The sequence below is a fragment of the Lactuca sativa genome, chromosome 2 (assembly GCF_002870075.4).
Source record: "Lactuca sativa cultivar Salinas chromosome 2, Lsat_Salinas_v11, whole genome shotgun sequence".
NCBI lineage: Eukaryota > Viridiplantae > Streptophyta > Magnoliopsida > Asterales > Asteraceae > Lactuca > Lactuca sativa.
The window spans coordinates 201,365,602-201,380,942 of NC_056624.2; the positions used below are offsets into that span (position 1 = coordinate 201,365,602).

General features: G+C 36.2%; 2 protein-coding genes across 3 annotated transcripts; one reads left to right on the forward strand and one right to left on the reverse strand.

The window, feature by feature from the left end:
• Nucleotides 1–6,344: 6,344 nt before the first annotated feature.
• Nucleotides 6,345–11,906, forward strand: LOC111916320 (homeobox-DDT domain protein RLT3). Its single transcript, XM_023911964.3, has 16 exons — nucleotides 6,345–6,767; nucleotides 7,320–7,378; nucleotides 7,483–7,785; nucleotides 7,855–7,908; nucleotides 7,985–8,201; nucleotides 8,297–8,397; nucleotides 8,496–8,582; nucleotides 8,696–8,827; nucleotides 8,918–9,058; nucleotides 9,151–9,273; nucleotides 9,357–9,773; nucleotides 9,847–10,239; nucleotides 10,318–10,917; nucleotides 10,995–11,099; nucleotides 11,194–11,392; nucleotides 11,469–11,906. The coding sequence occupies exons 1-16, from the start codon at nucleotides 6,503–6,505 to the stop codon at nucleotides 11,495–11,497; spliced, it is 3,225 nt and encodes a 1,074-aa protein (XP_023767732.1). The 5' UTR covers nucleotides 6,345–6,502; the 3' UTR covers nucleotides 11,498–11,906.
• A 490-nt stretch (nucleotides 11,907–12,396) lies between these two features.
• On the reverse strand, nucleotides 12,397–15,136 carry LOC111916321 (SWR1 complex subunit 2). Of its 2 annotated transcripts, none has more exons than XM_023911965.3 (11): nucleotides 14,650–15,136; nucleotides 14,415–14,484; nucleotides 14,261–14,332; nucleotides 14,133–14,176; nucleotides 13,807–14,059; nucleotides 13,645–13,720; nucleotides 13,431–13,550; nucleotides 13,271–13,339; nucleotides 13,127–13,169; nucleotides 12,982–13,047; nucleotides 12,397–12,922 (listed from the first exon to the last, which is right to left on the reverse strand). In XM_023911965.3, exons 1-11 carry the CDS (start codon nucleotides 14,712–14,714, stop codon nucleotides 12,718–12,720), a joined length of 1,083 nt encoding a protein of 360 aa, XP_023767733.1. In that variant the 5' UTR covers nucleotides 14,715–15,136; the 3' UTR covers nucleotides 12,397–12,717. The 2 variants fall into 2 exon arrangements, with proteins under 2 accessions (XP_023767733.1, XP_023767734.1); XM_023911966.2 differs by having other exon boundaries at nucleotides 12,397–12,913; nucleotides 14,650–15,134.
• Nucleotides 15,137–15,341: the final 205 nt, after the last annotated feature.

Here is a 15,341-nt window from a genome sequence, read left to right on the forward strand (position 1 = left end):
TTGAAAGTAATTGGTTGTGTTTTTAGAGGCCAAGGGTATAGGCGATTCGGTCTTTTATGGGTCTCGGGTCTTATTTGGAAGGTTTTAGGCTTAGGGGTGTGGCTAGGAGTGTAGAGCTTCCCGCCACCTTTTCGTGGATATAAAGTTCGTCGGAAACGGGCTTAGAATGAATAAGTTATAGCACTTTGAAGTTATGGGCAATATTGGTCCCTAATGGAGAAAAGTGGCAAGAATATACCATGCATGCAAGGTGGCCAACACGGAAGTACGCCCAGCATAAGCTAGGGGTACGCCCAATGTAGAGGAGTAAGTGGACGCAGGTGTGGGAGGAGTACGCCTAACGTACGAGAAGTACGCCCAACGTAGGCTCGGAGTTCCTAAACCCTAATTTTTGGGGCTAAGCACCATATAAAGAACATAATGCCCTAGATATCAGTGTCCCTCTCATTCTTAGACAGCCTATAATGCCCCATTCCTGGTACGCATCAGTTCAATTAATATTCATTTTTGTAAAAGCTACTTGACGAGTTGGTAGCCCTAAATTGTCGAGTAGATGCCAGATGGGACGCGAGATTTAAATGGTCTACTCGGCGAGTCGAAGCATGGACTCGACGAGTAGGTCCGTCAGTAGGAAACCCTATTTTGGGGGTTTTGCACCCTATTTATGTTGGGTTTTGAGCAATCTAACACTCCTATGGTGTACATGCAACCCTAAATACCTTGGATCTATGTGTTTCTCTATTATACATTCAAATATCAATTTCCAAGGTATTTATTCTAACTAGCATATTATGAAGCATAAGTAATATAGAAACTAGTAGAAATACATACCTCTTTGTTGGTGCTTGATTCCAAGTAGCTTGAGAGCCTAGTGCCCCAAGTGTGACACCTCAAATGGTTCACACAACATCAAATGCACTTGGAATAACTTAGAGAGAAATCATCACTTCATGGAATCGGCTTGCTCTCCACACATAGACTTAGTGGCCGATTTTGACAAGAATGATATGTTTATATAGTGTGACACAATTAGGGTAAACCCTAATTGTCATGACTTTCCATTTCCTTGGATCCATGGGCTCAAATACCCCATGGAGCATCCATTGAGCATCCTATGGGTTTTAACCCAACTTGATAATCCATGGAGCTACAGTCCACTATATAAGTATGGATGATTTACACAATCAACCCATGTATTTAATTAGTCTTCTTTTGATCACTTAATTAATTCTAGATTAATTCTTGATCAATACTAATTAAATAATCTTATTAATATATTAGAACTTATAATATATTAATAAACCTTAAGTGTTATTTCTCTCATTTTAGTTTATCCAAATGCATGATGCCATGCAACCCAAATGGACCATGCTGGGTGGGGTCAAGTATATACCAATTATAGTTATGGACTTATACACTAATCCAACAATTTAAGCCACTTAACTCCTTTTGGGCCTCCCTTACCAGCCTCCATGTCCTCCAAAAACCCTAATTCGTTGTGAGGTTCATCCTCGAGTGATTGTTGAGATTTTAAGTGTGTTTTGTGATCTAAAAGATAGTTGGAAGAGATTGGATCCATCAAGTTTGTGGAAAGATCAAGATCCAGGATTTCATCCATCTCTGGCAACCTTCTGAGGTAAAAAGCTCTTAGCTTCATAACCCATACCCTAGATTTCTTTTAGTGTTGATTTATGGGTCTTTTTGGCCCCTTTGAGAAGAATGAGTTACTCTCCATGGATTGTATGCCAAGAAATCCCTTTTTCTAGTGATATTTAGCCGCTAGAACCATATAGGAGGTGTTGAACCCGTTTTTGTCCAAGCAATGGTCATGTTCATGGAAGTAGGTTGTTATAACTTGAGTTTGGGTCCATTTGAGGCGTGCGCAGCCGTCAAGTATCCAACTTTATACAAATGGACCATGGAAACAATATGGATATGTTTTTTGGAGCCTTAGAAGTGTGAAACCAACTGTTTAGGGTAGATCTGCAAGGGACTCGATGAGTTCATAAGGGAACTCGGTGAGTCCGATCGAGGATCTCCGATGATGTTCATGAAATTCGGCGAGTTGCCAAGGAACTCGACGAGTGGATCATCTTGTCCCTTTTTCTGATTATGCTAGGACTCGGCGAGTATGAGGACGACTCGACGAGTTAGTTCGTCCAGTCGCGATGATGGGTAGCCTGGGAACTCGACGAGTCATAGGGTGACTTGGCGAGCCGAATCGCGATGTTAGGGTCTATGAGTTCTAGAACTCAACGTGTCAATAGGTTGACTCGGCGGGTTAGGGCAACCTGAAAGGTTGAATTTGACCAGGATGTTGACTTTGACAAAGGGTAAAATGGTCATTTTACCCTAAGAAGAATTACCATATTTTGATTAAGCGTTGTTATGGAATCGATAGCCGGAGAGTCGCCGGAGCAGTAGATAGGGCTTCCTCACTTGAGTTTTCAGCAGTTAGTCATACGAGATGAGTTCCCTTTGTGACATCCCCAAAATCTCGGCCAGAAAAGACCGATTTTCATTTATGCTTTTAAAATATTTTCAGAGTAAATCCTTTTGATTTGAAAGAGTTGCGGAATTTGTTCCCAAAAACAAAACATGATAAAACAATGTTTACCAAAGCATTTCATAAAAGAAATGTATTTTTCATTATATAATCAAAACTCGGGGTGTCATGTTCCGATACAGACCAATAAGCATAAACGATAACATTACAAGTCATTCAACAAATATATACATATACAGACTTGTAAACAAAACAACTGATGATTCATCCATCTCATGCCCTCGCGCCACTTCCTGTAATACAAAGAAACTGAGTGGGTCAGGCTTGGGAGCCTGGTGAGCATATAGGGTTTTCAACCCACAATAATCATATTTAATTTTCACCAACCAACAATAACCCAATTACCCATTCCCGTTATTCTCACTTTATGTCCCTAAAACAACTAACACAAGGGACCTAGTCTAAGAATATATCATCAGGGCGACAACACATGCCTCTGGGGTACCTCAGCAATATAAGTCAAATAAGGCAACCATGAGGGGGATGGAGTACAGCAAATGAACACCCAAGTTCATTAACACCTACAGGTGGAGAACCTGCTAATGTTTCCACAAGACTGTCTAGAATAGCCAGTGGTCGTCATCTAAACTCCGCTAGATGACTAAATCAAACAACAACGAGGCCTCTTATCTGTTTATTACACACCAACTATCTACCCACGTTCTACCCAACATATTAGTACATAAAATATACATTTTGTATACATAGTTTAAAAACCTGTATAGCATGCTTTAATCAACACATATTTCACATAACAGATGAGGCACACACACACACAACACATATCTCATAGAGAATAAATCATATCTATGAGTTAGAAGAAAGTGAATACACATTCACACACATAACCACAAAATTATACACATAATACGTATTCCGTATAAAATACTTCATAATTATGCGTTAGAAGAAAGTAACCACACACTCACTTGATCAGAAGATGATCGGACAACACTACGACTTGCAAAAGTAGTAATCCTCAGCAGATCTGGAAGATCTCTTCAAAAATCAAACTTCTCGTGGACAGAGCTTCGGCTCGGGAACCGCACTTCTCGGGATCTTCGGGATCTCGGGACTTGCCTCGGGGCTTGAGAACAATATCGGGGCTTCGGGATATTTCTGGCACGCAAAACGATGCAAAACGGGAGAGAGAAGAGAGGAAATTGGCAAAAGACTCGGCTGCCTTCGGTTCCTATTTATAGGAGGCTGGAGCCTCGGAGTACGCGGGGCGTACTGCTTTCGAAATCGTCACTGCATGCGTCATCCGAAATGTCGACGTTCTTCGGAGTACGCGGGGCGTACGTCGCATCGGACCGGTGACTCGTCTTCGGATAATGCCTCTGAATTTTCAATTAAATTTAAATACAAAATAATTAATAAACTTCGGAAATTCATATCTTCTTCATACGAACTCCGTTTTCGACGTTTTTTATATCCACGCGAAGGTGAGACTACGCTCTACAACTTTCGTTTAGACTCCATCGGCTAATTTCGACTTTATTTTTATTATTTATTTTTAATAGGCCGCGACAGAAAAACTTCGTTATAAATTCATAACTTCTTCGTTTGACGTCCGTTCTCGCCTAACTTTTTATCGCTTTGATACCAACAACGAGACCTTCGATTCTCGTTTAGATTGCTTCGGCTAAAAACCGCTCGATCTCAAATCGAGTATTTCGGGCTGCACACCGCTAAGCCGAAACTTCGATAAATCATAACTTCTCCATACGAGGTCAGATTTGGGCATTCTATATATATTCGGAAATCTCGTTTCAACTACTACAACATTATTCAAAGATATTAAGTTTATTTTACACTTAAATTTTGACGCTTATTTTTATTCTTAATTAATCAAACCACATAATTAAGCAATTAAGCACAAAACACACAATACTTAATTAATACAATCTTATTATTTCAAAACGGGTTACAGAGGTTAACCTAGACTATTACATTGCTAAAAATGGCAAGCCCGAAAACACAGGCGTTACACCCTTTCAGTAGGAACGGGTCTAAGGCACCAAGGCCGACCTGTATATGTGATATGTTAGTAGTCAAGTGTGGGCGGGGCCCGAACCTCATAGTATTATTTGAGATAGTTATGTGATTGCTTGATAGATATACTTGTTTTCTATGTGATACTTGTATGCTTGTTAGTAGCGGAGTGTGGGCGGGGCCCGAATCTCCTATACAACAAAGGGTGGACGGGGCTCGAATATCCTAGACAATGGAGTGTGGGCAGGGCCCAAATCTCCTAGACAACGAAGTGTGGGCGGGGCCCAAATCTCCTAGACAACGGAGTGTGGGCGGGGCACGAATCTCCTAGATAACGGAGTGTGGATTGATGTATATATGTATACAAGAAAATAAAAAGACATGAACAATTCTAGAAACTGGGTTCACTGGTGTTCTCGAACCAATTACTAAACCGGTTCAACTTAAAAACTATTTTTTACAACTTTGATGATATGTTTTAATTCGACGGATCATTTCTAAAATAAAGATGATGTAGAAGAACATTTATGTCTTTATAATAAAAGAATTATGAAATGGGATATAAAATTTCTCAAGTAACCAATTTTTCGAACACAAAGTTTAATAGAATCTAAAGAATTATAATTTATTTGATTTTGTAAACCAACAATACTGTTAATTGCAGGATATAAAATTTATTCAAGCTCGGGTGTTAACCAAACGTTTGTATACTCGAAATTTCTTAAAGAGAAAATACAATTTTAGACAAATCTAATAAATTGTACCCGATTCATCTAAAAATTAACAAAAAGACTCCATTAACCATAATTTTCACAACCTTTTTCTACAACATAGGCCAAAATTGCTACCAAATAGGCTTTCTTAAACACCATATTCTTAATTAATTATATGATGTTATCTCATGTCTTCCTAAAAAAAATCATATTTTCCTACAAATATATGACCTTAGCTCAGTTATCATAAAAATAAAAAATATGGTGTTTTCTCATGTCTTCACGAGTAAACACATACTTTCCTACGCAAATATGGTATTTTTCATGTTTTATTAAATAAAAACACTATATTTTCCTACAAACATATGGTATTTTCCTACAAACATAAGTGCTCTTTCAATTATTTGTTTTATTTGGGTTTTTATTTTATTCATATTAAACACAATATATGAACTTGGAATAAATTCAAATATGAACTTTGAACCTAAATTTTGTGTTTGTGATTATTCTTCTCATTTAAGTTTTTGAGAATGGATTTGTAGAAACTTGGAATCAATAATATATTTAAATAAGGACTTTAAATCTATATTTGTGTTTGTGATTAAGTTTCTCATTTAAGTGTTTAGAATGGATTCAGAGAATTTTAAGTTTAATTTTTGAATTAAATTTAAAATATGAAAATTAAGGTTTATATACAGAAAATTTTGAATTTTCTCATTTTCATCAAATCCTGTGAAAATATAAAAAAACCTACAAAATTGCCAAAAACGGCATCATTTAATGTTTTCGTAGAGACTTTGTTAATTTTACAGGGATTTCTACAAAAAAGATGGGTATTTGGGGTTTTTGCAAAATTATTGTTTGAGCTTTGAATTTATCTTTTTATTATTTTTTCTTAAAATCTTGAGATTAAGTAAAAAAAAAATATTTTTGAAACACGCACGATATTTCTTACAGGAAGGAGGGGTGAATATTGCCCAAAATATCCTTTGGAAAATAACCTGATTTTTAATCCAAAAGAAAAAGAAAAAGTAAAAATGAGTCGAAATAATATCACCACAAAACCCAAAACCCTACTCCTGTAAACCTCCCAAACGCTTCGTCCGTTTGCAATTCTCTCCTCTTAACACTCGCACACAGGGAGAGTGACTGTATAATCACCATGAAAATCAAGAAGTCATTAACGAATTAGCCTTCTTCTTTCTGTTCTTATTTCTAATTTTGTGAGATGTCGAACAAGCAATCTCGTGGTAAGCAGCAAATTCCTCGGAAGAAATGTAATGAAAAGAATATTAAGGTTGCCGCCAATTCGAATGTTCGTAAGAAGAGAAAGCAGCCGCAACAGCTGAATTCGAAATCTGGTTTACGCTTGGTGGACGATTTGTTACCTCCTGATTATATTTTGAGGAAAGTGTTCAGGAAAGATGGGCCTCCCCTCGGCGTGGAGTTTGATAATCTTCCTTCTCATGCTTTTCGATTCTGTAATGTCAAAGGTGATTACAATCATTTTCTCAATCTCTTATTTGGTATAGTTGTAGTAATTATAGGCGGAGGAATGTTAATTTCAGCGATTGATTTAATGTTTCGCGGATTCAATTCGAGCGGAAATGTCTGAAGGCTTTAATAATTTCAGAGATACCGTTAGCAATCAGTTTCAGCAACTTGTATCGTGTGTTTCAATTCATTTGCACTTGACAATTTTGATATTGTGGCTTCCTAAAAGTGTTATCAATCTTTCCGCTATACAGATAAAGTTAGCCTTTTGACTTCCTAGTATGTTGATCAGTCTTGCTTTGTTGAGTGATACAACCGTATGCAACATTTTCTGAACTGAGGTTATGATATAATCATGAATTCCACCTTCCATTTCCCGCCTCCCCCTTGATGCTCTTCTATAGGCTTCTTATCTTAAGTGTTTTCTCCTGTTTATTGTTGTTTTTGTGTTTTGGTTTGCTGATACTGAGAATGAATGTAGGTAGTAGTTTGAAGCACCTTTATAATGGAAATCCTAGTTAATTGTGAAATATTTTATTTGTTCTTACCAGATTCAGGGATGTCACATCGTGCTTGCCAAGAAAAACAAAGAGCATTTAAAAGGCAAAAGGTACATAGAGTATATCTCTTTTTGTTCAGTTGGTATCATGCTGTCAAATCATCTGTTTTATTCTAGTTTTGATCTAAAGATGTCATTTTTTTTTATTATCATAGACTTTGAAGCCTACCAATGTTGAGGACCAAACTACCCCTCTTGATAGTGCTCCAGTTAAACATGGTATGGGAAAAGGTTTGATGACGGTATGGCGACTTACAAACCAGGAGACTAATCCAGTGAAGAAACATGGTGTTGGAAAAGGCTTGATGACAATTCAGAGGTTAATAAATCCTGGTTCTGGAAACCTTCCAACATGTGTTGACAATGGTCATGGAGCTTGTTCTCAGTTTCCACCTTTTACATCACAAAAACCACCTATTCAATTGAAAAAGAAGTCAAGAAAACAACAACCTGTCACGGTTTGTGTTCTTTTCTAGATATTGTTCTTGTTTCTTCCAGCATGACAACTGACAGTGATTCATTTGCAGAGGAGGCTAGCGAACAAGTTACAAGAGAAGAAGTCTTCAACCAGAAGTAGAAAGGTAATTTAATATACGTTGATGTAAGTATCTACTATATTGCTTGCCAATTATCATTGACTTGTGTTAAAAACTGAAGGTGAGATGTGAACAAGTTAGTAAGGAAAAGCAACAAGGGAGAGAAATATGTGAAATTGCTCTGAATGAAGGGAGAAATGAAGAAGACCCAAGTCAATATGCTATGCTAGAAGATGATGAGGAGCTGGAACTAAGAGAACTACAAGCAACATCAAATCCATTAACATGTTGTGCTCATTGTTCAGCAAATAGGTTGCATGGTTGTTCCCTTTGCAAAGGTCTGGTTCATTTAGCTGCTTTCTTATTACTCATTTCATTTCTTTTTCTTGATTAAACCTTTCAAAGTGAAATAATTGCTCTTAATTTGGTGTAGATTTACTGGCAAAGTTCCCTCCAAACTCTATAAGAATGAAGCAACCATTACATGTCCAACCATGGGATTCTTCTCCACTACTTGTCAAAAAACTTTTCAAGGTACATTTCAGGTCCTTAAACAAACATTAGATTTTATATCCAATTTCAATGAAAAATAGGGTTAAGTTTATTCTTACTAACCTGACTCTTGTTAGCAGATATTTCACTTTATAAGCACTTATGCTGTAATAATCGGTATCCAGTCCTTCACGCTTGATGAGCTGGCGCAAGCATTTGTAGACAAGGTTAGTGCTTATTGTGTTGGAAAGTTGTCATAAGGTTGTTACTCACTATATCAACTCAATGAACTTTTTAATAGTAAGGATTTATATTTTGTTCTTTGTGCTTATTTTTTCAGGATTCCTTGTTACTTGGGAAACTTAATGTAGCCCTTCTGAAACTGCTTCTCACTGGTGTTGAAAAGGAACTAGAAAGTGGATATCTATCTCATATCATCAAAAACTGGAAGTATCGTGGATTGCTTCAGTCAGTAAGTATCATAGAGGGCGATATAGTAATTTTCAAAAAGAACCTTTGGCATTAATAATTCTTATTAACATAATAGCATGTCTCTTGGCAGGTTGAACATCAAGAATCTGTTCTGAAACTATGGAAAAGATCCTTAAATTCGCTGACATGGATAGAGATACTACGCCAGGTGTTAGTTTCAGCTGGCTTTGGTTCAAAACGTGACATGTCATCCAAGGAACCTCTCAATAAGGTAATAAAAAAAATTCAGAATATTAGCTGGTTTTTGCTAAAAACGTGACACACCATCTCTCACATGCAAATAATATTTGATTTGATTAACAGGAAGCTGCTCTGATGGCTAGTTATGGCTTAAGCCCAGGTACTCTGAAGGGTGAAATATTCACAATATTATCATCAAAAGGAAATAATGGGATGAAAATTTCCGAATTGGCTACATTTCCATCAGTAAGTAATTAGTAACTTACCACATCTTTTCTTGTCAGTTTCACTGAATATTTAATCTAATAACTTCATTTTTAATCATGAAGATCATCGGATTGAAGCTTGCAACCACGAGTGATGACATTGAGCAATTGATAAGCTCAATGTTGTCAAGTGACATCACCTTATTTGAGAAAATCTCTTCTTCTGCTTATCGTGTTCGTAGCAACTCCATTGTTAAGGATACTGAAGATGACCAATCTGACCTTGAAGACTGTGGTAGTGTTGATGATAATCCGAATGATTCAGGGGCATTAATGTCAAGTGAAAATGGACAAAAGAACATTAAAAGCAAAGACAACATTTTAACTGTAACTTCTGAAATCGATGAGAGTCATCCTGGAGAAATGTGGTTGTCTGGACTGATGGAAGGTGAATATTCAGATTTAAATATTGAAGAGAAATTGAATGCTCTTTTGGCTCTGATTGATCTATTAAAAGCAGGTTCCAGTATAAGAATAGAGGTAAGTTAACTAATATAATTTCTTTCATAGTATTTTGCAAATTTACTGCATCATAATTCATATAATCTTTCAGGAACCTGTGTCATCATCATCATCATCATCATTATCGGGTGTTCAGTGTGTTCCTCCCAATGGTTATCATATTGGTTCTGGAGCAAAAATAAAGAGATCAACATCAAAGCAACTTGAGAACGAGTTCAATCAGCTGATTCATAGTGAGAAAGATGAAATGCAAGATATGCAACCTGTTGATTCATCAGCAATTATCTCATTAATCCAAAATGCAACAGAAATAGAAGTTATAAATGATTTACATCCTATGCAATCGATATTTTTGGGATCTGATAGAAGGTATAATCGATACTGGCTTTTCGTGGGCCCGTGTACCACATGTGATCCAGGCCACAAAAGGATTTACTTTGAATCATCTGAAGATGGTCATTGGGAGGTTATCGAAACAGAAGAGGTACCTTTTTTTATTTTTATTTTTTTATTTTTTTCTTAATCGAAGAAAACTAAATATAAAAATTGTCAATTGTCACAGGCATTAGCCAACTTGTTATCATGTTTGGATCAAAGGGGAAGACGAGAAGGTCATCTTCTTTCATCTTTGGAGAAACGGGCAGCTCTTCTTTATGAATCCATGTCAAGTGATGCAAGAGTCGGGCACGGGCAGCCTGCCCTTTCGTCTGAATCTGAAAGGAGTATTTCCCGAGACGACAGCTCATCTGCTGTGTCTGACGTGGACAACCTACTGGGCGTCCTAAATATAGATAATAATAATCTTGTTTCCACTAGCACTGTTGGAAACAGGGAACAAGCTAAACAGAAATGGTGTCGCCTTCAACAGTTTGATGTTTGGTTATGGGATTCGTTTCATTCTGTTCTTAATGCTGTGAAACATGGAAAAAAATCGTTTCTTGATTCGCTTGCGAGGTGTGAAAGGTGTCATGATTTGTTTTGGAGAGATGAGAAACATTGTAGGATTTGTCATACGACGTTTGAGGTTGATTTTGATTTGGAAGAAAGATACGCGATTCATGCTGCCACGTGTCGGGATGAGTCAGCACCCGATATGTTTCCGAAACATAAAGTGTTGTCATCACAGTTACAGTCACTCAAGGCTGCAGCATACACACTTGAGGTGAGTCATAGACCCATATCTGTTTGTTTGATTTCTTGTATTTTTTTCATTTATATAATCTATATATGTAAATGTAGTCATGTATGCCTGAGGGTGCAATGGTGGGTGCTTGGACGAAATGTGCTCATAATCTATGGGTGAAGCGGTTAAGACGAACTTCAACTCTGGTGGAGTTGCTACAGGTATTTTTATTTTAAAAAAAAAAACTTAGTGGACTTATATTACATATATTATGTATATATATAACTTATAACTGTTATATATAATCTTATGTAGGTTCTTGGTGATTTTGTTGGTGCGATCAATAAGGGGTGGTTGTATGGAAGTGATGGGGATAATGTTATTACAAGTTTTGGATGTATGCCACAAACATCATCTGCGGTTGCATTGTGGCTGGTGAAATTGGATTTGTTAATTGCTCCTCATTTACAAAATGTTGAAGCTGAAAAGACTACTACAAGAAATAGATCAAAAGGTATGTCTTAGTCTTACCAACCACCAACAAATAATCATGATAATAATAATAATAATTATGATTTGTACATTTTCAGGTAAAGACATAGACACTCTAGTGAAGTAGATATTCTATTCTATGTGATGAGTAAGAATGTATGTATACGAAATGCAAAAATCACCATTAGATTTGAACATGAAAAAACGATAATTATAATGGTGTAAGGACTGGTAGATGCATGAGTTGGGTTCCATTTTTGGTGATTACTTGGGAGGGAGTTAGTGGAGATGATAGAAAGAAATATGTTTGTACAGGGAGAAGGGAAATAGACGGTGGTTAAATCTTGAACTACTTTTACAGCTTTAGGTACCTTATAATAATACTACTGGTGCTCCTGAAGTCTTTCTTTGACTTTTTACCAGAGAAAATGTATTTACATTTTACATTTCTTCATTCCTTATAGAGATGTATGCTGTAGTTTCTTGAGAACACCTACTTTTTGTTCTATTAACAAAATTTGCAACTGGCCCAATAAGCATCTCTTGTTGGTGTTTTTCTTTACATTTCTTATATATAAATAAATTGTTTTTATTAGGACATCAAAATGAACATGTGTTTTGTGCTGTTAGATTGGTTCCCTTCAGCCAAAAATCTAATAATTGATGTAAATAGATTATTTACTTTTAAACCTTTGACCACCTTTATTGAAGTGGATTGGTGTTTTACTGAAGACAAAAGTTATACAAGTACAGTTTTCTACTTTTGTTTATATTTCACCGTTGTGAAATGGCTTGATGAGGTGGCTTGTATTTCACAAGTGAAGATACCCCATAGACCAAACGACAATCTTGCTTCATTTTCAGATCTTCAACCACCTTTAAAAGTACAAAGAACAAATTAAAGAAAACCCAAGCTGAACAAGTAACGATCCATCATTCTTATCCAAATCAACCCCAAGATCATAGTAATTTAGGGTTTCTTGAAGATCACCATAGCATTCCCAAACGCTACAAAACCTATCAGTCTTCTACAAAACTAACAGTAATAGATTAAAATATAAGAAATGCAAATTTATACAAGGAAAAAACGATAGTACACAAGAACAAAAACTGTAATTTATTCTTGTACTTAAGAGAAGAGATGAGGCCTTTTGGTAGAAACCAAAAGACTGAATCAATCCCTACCAATACAAGAATGCATGTACTAATAAAAACTTCCCTCTAAAATTGATAATCATGATTAGCGTTTCTTTTTCCAGCCATTTCTGAAACTCAACTCAAATACATTAGAAGCCAAGCCATCTTCAAAAAATGCAAAAAGCTCTCTCCATCTCAATGTTTGCAGTGTCATTCAGAGTCTTGGTATTCGAAAGCTGGAATCTGGCGAAAACGAGCCAATGATCTCATATAAGACTTCTCTTTGCCGTTTGGATTGACTGTTCTCCTCTTCTTTTTTCTGAAACCCCCTCCTTCCCCACAAGCCAATTCATAAACCACTCCCATGTTATTCTTCTCTTTAATCCCACTCCCATCATTCATATACCTACACAAGCTTTTTAGTTTTTTCAACAAACACAACATTATATTGAGTTTCTTAAAAAAAAACCTTACTTTTCACGAATAATCTTAAAAGCCTCTTTTGTCGCATAAGGCAAGCCTGTCTTAGGATCACGATATCTGTCATGAAACACAAAATCATTGACTCATAATCAATGTTGGTTGACCTTATGAAAAAGAACAAATAGAAAAAGCTTACTTTGCAGGTAATCCTGTAACCACACAAACAGCTTTCTCTGGATCTTGAAAATATACATATAAAAACATATATCAATATTAGCATCATTAAAAATAATAAAAGCGGTCAGTTTAATGTTAATTTCATATGCACACAACTACTCACATGGAGGGGCTGATGTAGGAATCTGTGATTGAAATGACACCCCATTTGTAAATTCAAGGTATGTATAACCTGAAAAGGAATCAGGAATTTTATCATACTTTTTTTTTAAACTGGACAGTTTTTTTTTTTTTTTTTTTTTTTTTAAATCCAGAAAACTTGCCATCTTTAGAAAGATATCGTATCTGAGGGCCTGTGTAGTGAGCTTTATGAACAATTGCTCTTTTTTTTACTTCTTCCTCCCTTGCCAACACCCGTTCTAAGTTCCTCAAGTTCATAATTTCTGCAAAATTTTATTTACTCATAAAACTCACAAATCTATACTATTTGTTACTTATTATTCTGATTTATTTCAGCAAGCTTATGTGTTAAAAAACCTGTTTGAGCAGCTTCCAGAAGCATCTCTTCTTGGGTCATTCTCTTTTCCTCACCTTCCTTTTTCCTTTTTATTGGCTAAGAACTCGTAACATAATTACATAAATACAATATTCATCCTGAAAACACCAAATTTAAAGAACAAGAAGAATAATCATATGAACCTTCATTGTTGCTTGAAGTGCTGCACGTATTGCATCTCTTTCAGCTTGCCTAACAATAACTGAAGTTCTTGTTGACTTTCTGGTTGTTTTCTCAACTTCTGTATCATCAGGAACTTCATGCTCTTCTTGGGGCGTTGACTGGTCAACATTTGTTTCTTCCTCATTAGAACTATCAGGTTCTGAAACAACCTTCTTCTTCTTCTTTTTTGGCAATTGCTTTCCTGGAAATGCCAATCTCTTTTTTGGCCTCTTCCTGTATAAAAACTTACATTCAAACTTTTTTTTTTCCTTATTCCAGTTTATAATATTCACTAGAGAAATTTAACCTTTCATCTGGCTCATTTTCTGCTTCTTCCTCTGGCTCTGGTTCCTGTAGTCAAAGCAAGTAATTGGTCATAAAATCAACCTATATTCAAATACAAATTCAAATCATGGCGAACCATATTACACATACATCTTCATCAAAGTCACTGTCAAAAACATCAGCAACCTCCTTTTCTTCTACGTAGTTTGTATCATCTTCTTCCTAAAAAGAAAGCACCATGGTGTGAGACAATGAATAACAGATCATGTAAGTGGTACAACTCAAATCACACTTAGTTTATTACATCTTTCAAAGCTTCTTGGTTCCAGAACTCATCATCTTCTTCAATCTCCTCATCAACCAATTTGGTCATCCTACAATAACAGTCAAAATCCACAATCAACGAATTAAATCGTACTAAAGAGCATAATCTAGTGTTTTGTAGTACTCAAACGAAATGCGTTTTAACGAATACTTCAAGAGCGCAATCGATGCACATAATCGTATCCATGTCAAAGTTGCAGAATTTCGATGCTTACCGTCTTCCTCTCGTTGCCCGAGAAGCTCGATCAAGAAAAACGACATCCTCTTTATCAGACTCCATGAATTCAATCGATAAACCCTTATGTTCTAGAATAAAGATCGCTTTCTAGAAGACCCTGATACAATCTCAAAATACGCACTACCATACGACAACGGAAATTTTGTACAAACACGTTACAAATATAACCTGGGCCACACCAATATCTCTAGACTATAGTATCCAAGTTACCAAATTCGTTTAACTTGAATGCCAAATCGTCTCCTCTGCGCGAAATCCGAACCCTTAGAGTGAACCCTAGTAAAATTTGACTCGTTTATCCGTCAAAAAACTCAAATCCGGCGTTTGATCGAGGTGGGCAGGGAACGAAAAATAATGAGATTGACGGAGGGGGGGTGTGAAGAAGAACGCCGGAGAAATTTTATATATCGGCAGTGGTGATAGCCTGATAGATACAGTCATACAGGGGGGAAAATAGCCCCCTTTGGATTCTATACTTTAGAGTGATTACAAACACAGTCCCTAATATATTGCTGAAATGTAATATGACGACCCAACTTTCTACTTGTTTGCTTTTGGGTTAAGAATAAGCTATCAACTAACCATTTAGTACGTTTTTAATTAATTAAATAAATGCATGTCGTATGTGATTACATTTTTTGATAAAAAATTTATTATAACTAATTATGT